At 51.9% G+C, this 4,239-nt stretch overlaps 1 protein-coding gene across 2 annotated transcripts in view; it reads right to left on the bottom strand.

The window, feature by feature from the left end:
• Window positions 1-4,239, bottom strand: part of LOC107106818 (cytochrome P450 2G1-like) — a 20,078-nt gene that overhangs the window by 13,733 nt on the left and 2,106 nt on the right. Inside the window, exons 1-3 of one of the 2 annotated variants that reach the window (XM_015407025.1) lie at window positions 3,508-3,591; window positions 2,195-2,357; window positions 1,941-2,090 (exon numbers count right to left, since the gene is read on the bottom strand). In XM_015407025.1, coding sequence (XP_015262511.1) covers window positions 1,941-2,090; window positions 2,195-2,228 — 184 coding nt within the window. In that variant the 5' untranslated portion in view covers window positions 2,229-2,357; window positions 3,508-3,591. Of the gene's footprint in view, window positions 1-1,940; window positions 2,091-2,194; window positions 2,358-3,507; window positions 3,592-4,239 lie in introns of those variants that run through there. The other variant, XM_015407023.1, reaches the window with a different exon arrangement.

The raw sequence follows: 4,239 nt of genomic DNA, 5'->3' as shown, positions 1-4,239 counted from the left end.
TGGGGGACCCCCACCACCCCCGGGGGTCTGGCGACCCCAAACACAGCACAGGACATTCCGTTGTTGTTGTTCAGTCGCACAGTCGAGTCCGACTTTTCGCGACCCCATGGACCAGATCACGCCAGGCCTTCCTGTCTTCCGCCATCCCCTGGAGAAGGAAATGGCAACCCACTCCAGTATTTTTGCCAAAAAAACCCATGGACAGTATCAAAAGGACATTCAGTAGTCAATGCAATAGGATTAGGGTTGTAGAACCGACCGGAAGTCTAAAAAAAACCCCCAGAACTGAAGCAGAGCAAAAGTCTTAACACGTCACATTCAATGATGCAAAAATCATACAGCGGGATCCTGCTTACAGCAAGCCACAGGCAGTTGTAAAGTCCCTAATAATTTGTGCATGTAGCTTTGTGAATCATGTCTACAGTGTGGCCCTATTGCCTGTCTAGAGAGTCCCTCTGGAACAATTCAGTTTTGCATTGTCTGAGGAAAGGCAGGAGGGCGGGCCCCTTCCTGGTAGGCAGGAAATCGCTCGCTTGCCCCCATCTTTCCAGTTTGGTGTAGCGGTTAAGTGCGCGGACTCTAATCTGGGAGAACCGGGTTTGATTCCCCACACCTCCTCCCCTTGCACCCGGCTGGATGACCTTGGGCAAGCCGTAGTTCTGACAAGAGCTGTCCCTGAAAAAGAGCAGTTTCTGACAGAGCTCTCTCAGTCCCACCTACCTCCCAGGGGGTGTCTGCTGTGGAGAAGGGAAGGAAAAGGAGTCTGTGAGCCACTCTGAGACACCTTTGGGTAGTAAAGGGCCATGGGGTATAAATCCAATCTCCTCCTCCTCATCATCTCATTGGCTCAAGAAATGGGTAAAGAAGACCTGGCGTAGACTTGGGTAAGTAGGTGAGTTGCCGCCATTCTACCGTCGTGGTGGCAGCTTCTGCTTAGCCCAGTTGGAGGATGCTGAACTGCCAGGAAACAGCATGAAGCCGCCACGGGGGGGGGGGATGGGGGGGCTGCAGAACAGCCTCTCAGCAACCCCGGAAGGACGTTGCAAGGCCTGAGCTCTCGAGAAGTGTGTGTGCACATGAAGGCTTAGACCAGGAACAAAACTTTGCTGGTCAACGTGCCACTGACTGGACTCAAACTTTGCTCTGCTGCTTCAGACTAATCTGGCTACCCACCTAAATTTATTTCCCCCAGACCGCCTGTGAAAAATACTGGACTGTCCAGGTCAGTCCCGGACACCTGGTAACCCTGTCTGCCTGGCTTCTATCAGTCCTTTGGCAGCAGCTGGGATTGGCAGAAAGCAGCAGCCAAGGAAGCTGTTCACTCCCAGGAAATGAAGCGAAGGTCTGCTCTGGAAGGCACAGGCCTGGCCAAAAACTTGGGGACTCAAGTGTGAAAAGGAAGTGCAGCGTTTAGAACCTGGGAGACAGAGAGAAGAAGTAGGCAGACTTTGCTGAGAGTTGGCTGAACCACTGGCAGACATGTGTGTGCCAGCCTTCCCTCTAAGCTGAGTTAGCATGAGCGGGCTCACAGTTTTTTAGCCTCCGCCTCTCACACCGTTTGTCTTCGCTTGGGAAGGAGGGCTCCAGATCAAACTAATTTATGCAGCAGCCAAATTGCTCGCTCACAAAGTAGAATTTTTTGCTCACAGGACTCCACAGCTTAGAGGGAGCATTGGTGTGTGCGTGTGCGCATGTGCGTGCAGGATCGGTCTCTCTCCCTCCCTCCCTCTCTCTTTTGGGGGATTTGATGGGGAGTGTTAGATCTGCTGCCCCAATCCGAGTGTCTCCATGCGTCCCCCTTGAGCTCCACCGGTACATAACACAAGTCCAACAAAGGTGCCCCAAGTCTCCACTGTCCTCCTCCTCCAAAGGGAGCCCATCTGGGCATGTGCAGCCCCAAAACCCCTCCCCCCAGGGGGCGTGGCTCTCAGCACTCTCACCATTGGTCTTCCGGAATTCCTCCAGCAGGAACTGAGCTTCCTCCTGGATCCTCTCCTCAATGGTCTTCTTCCCCATCCCGAAATTCCTCAGGACGGTGAGGGAGAACCGTCGCAGCTGCTTCCAGCGCTCCCCGTTGGCAAAGACTACGCCTAGAGAGAAGGGGACCCAGATGACGTCACAGCAGCCAGGACAGAATCAAAGCTTGGGGTGCCCTGGGTGTGTGGGGGGGGAGAGGCCGAGATGGACGCCTCACCATGTTCGCGGAAGGTTCGTTCCAAGGTGGGCATGGTCTTCCTTCCACTGAATTCTTCCGCCTTGTCCACCAGGGCCTCCTTCACGGCATCGTGACCACACAAAACAACCACCGGGCGATTTCCAAGATAGACCGTGAACACGGGGCCATATTTCTCACTTAGCTGCACAAGAAACAAGAGCAAAGGGGTTTTTTTAATTTTAGATAATGGAACCATTTCTGTCCCCTGCTATTCTTTTCTTCTCACATTGGAGAATTCACGCACACAGAATTCATTGCCCCGGCTGCAATGGCCGCTGACATCGATGCCCTTTTGGAGGAGGGCCGGGTGTAGGGTTGCCAAACTCCAGGTGGGGCCTGGGGATCTCCTGGAGCTGCAACCATACAGTGGAGGGTTTTAGGGGCTCCGTCCCCTTCCTTAAAGGCCACAGCCCCACAAGGATTTCTCCTTCATTGCTTTTTTCAATAATTTAAAACCATTTTTAAAGGCATGTGCTCCTTTAAGCAGAGTGTGGTGCTGCAGTTGACGAATTCCCCCACTGAGCAAGGGGGTTGGAGTGGGTGACCTCTAGGATCCCTTCTAACTCTGGTCTCCTTTTAGAGAGTTTTTTTCTGCCTAAGTCTTAGCTTTCTCAACTATAGAAGTCCTCCCCACCACCTGCCGGCTCCTTCTCAGAATTCTTGCTTAGGCTGGCAGAAGTGATTAACTTGCAGCAGCTGAGAACTGTCATCTAAAGTGGCTGACAGCTTGCAATTTTGAGGTCTATCCTGGTCACAGCTTTCTATTGGCTAAAGGGCTTTTCTTTCTGCACTGAGAACTTCAGCCCCACCAGAAAAAAAAATTTGCCCCACAAGCCACAAAATCCTGGCTACGGGCCCGGAACTGGAGAAAATAGCTGCTTTGGAGAGAATAGCATTGTATCCTGCTGAGGTCCCTCCCCTCCCTAAATCCTGCCTTCCCAAGGCTCCACCCCCAACTTCCGGCAATTTTCCAACTTGGAGCTGGAAGCCCTAGCCCAGGGGCCAATCAGTGGTTACTAGCCACTAGGCATGCTGAAAGAAAACTGGAACCTCCGCGCTCCGAGCCATAGTCGACAGGTGCTGGGGAGAAGGATCGGAGAGTCCGTCTGCATCTTGCCTGCCTTGAGACCTTATTTATTTTATTTATGTATCTGTCTGTTAAACTTTTATCCCGCCCGAGGCCGGCTCAGGGCGGCTAACAACAGACAAAATTCCAAATTACATACGGATAATAAATACAACTTTAAACTACTGTATTGAAACCAGATATAATAATAAAACGCTAATCTCACTCGTTGGTATTGCTGGTCTGCTTCAGATGCTGTAAAGTACTTCAGACGTCATAAAGGGGGGAATCGGCTCAGGCAGTTGATAGGGGTCCAGTGGGTCAGGGCTCTTCGCCATACGATGTCAGTTGGCATTCCCAATGGTAATAACAGTGGGGGGGGGCAGCTCCAAAAGCCTGGCGGAAGAGCTCCGTTTTGCAGGCGGAAGAGCTCCGTATTGCAAGCTTTGCGGGATTCACTGTCGGAGACTGGGTCCTTATCAGACAGACCTTTGGTATGAACCACTGAAGCTCATTGGTTCTCTTCCCAGGCGTTTCCCCGCTGCCCAGCAGAAATGCCAGGGGTCAAGCCTGCTTTGAGCTCTCTGCTCTGTGACTCGGAAGCCCTGATCCGTACACTGAGATACGATCAAAGAGGACCTCGGATCTTGCCTTCCAGGGCCAAGCCCAGGCGTTGCAAGGTTCCCAGTCCGATTTTCCTGTATCAAAGCTCAGGACAGAATTATATGGAAGTGAATAAACTTTCCTTTCCGGCAGTGTTCATTTCGATCCTGCCGACACCAACGGTTGCAGACACTTTCCCAAGAGTGTTCTGCGTGCAGCTGAGGCAGAACGAAAACAAGTGTGATATCTACAAAATTTCTGGGAAAATCTCTGTTGTGCTGACATACACAAACGTTTCGTCACCTAGGAAACACAGCCCCTTGCATCTGACGGGGAGATATTGTTTCACTCTTTC

Source organism: Gekko japonicus, unplaced genomic scaffold (genome assembly GCF_001447785.1).
Source record: "Gekko japonicus isolate JY-2015 unplaced genomic scaffold, Gekko_japonicus_V1.1 scaffold2024, whole genome shotgun sequence".
NCBI classification, from domain to species: domain Eukaryota; kingdom Metazoa; phylum Chordata; class Lepidosauria; order Squamata; family Gekkonidae; genus Gekko; species Gekko japonicus.
The sequence above is the reverse complement of the archived record's forward strand: the minus strand, read 5'-3'. Positions and strand labels throughout refer to the sequence as shown.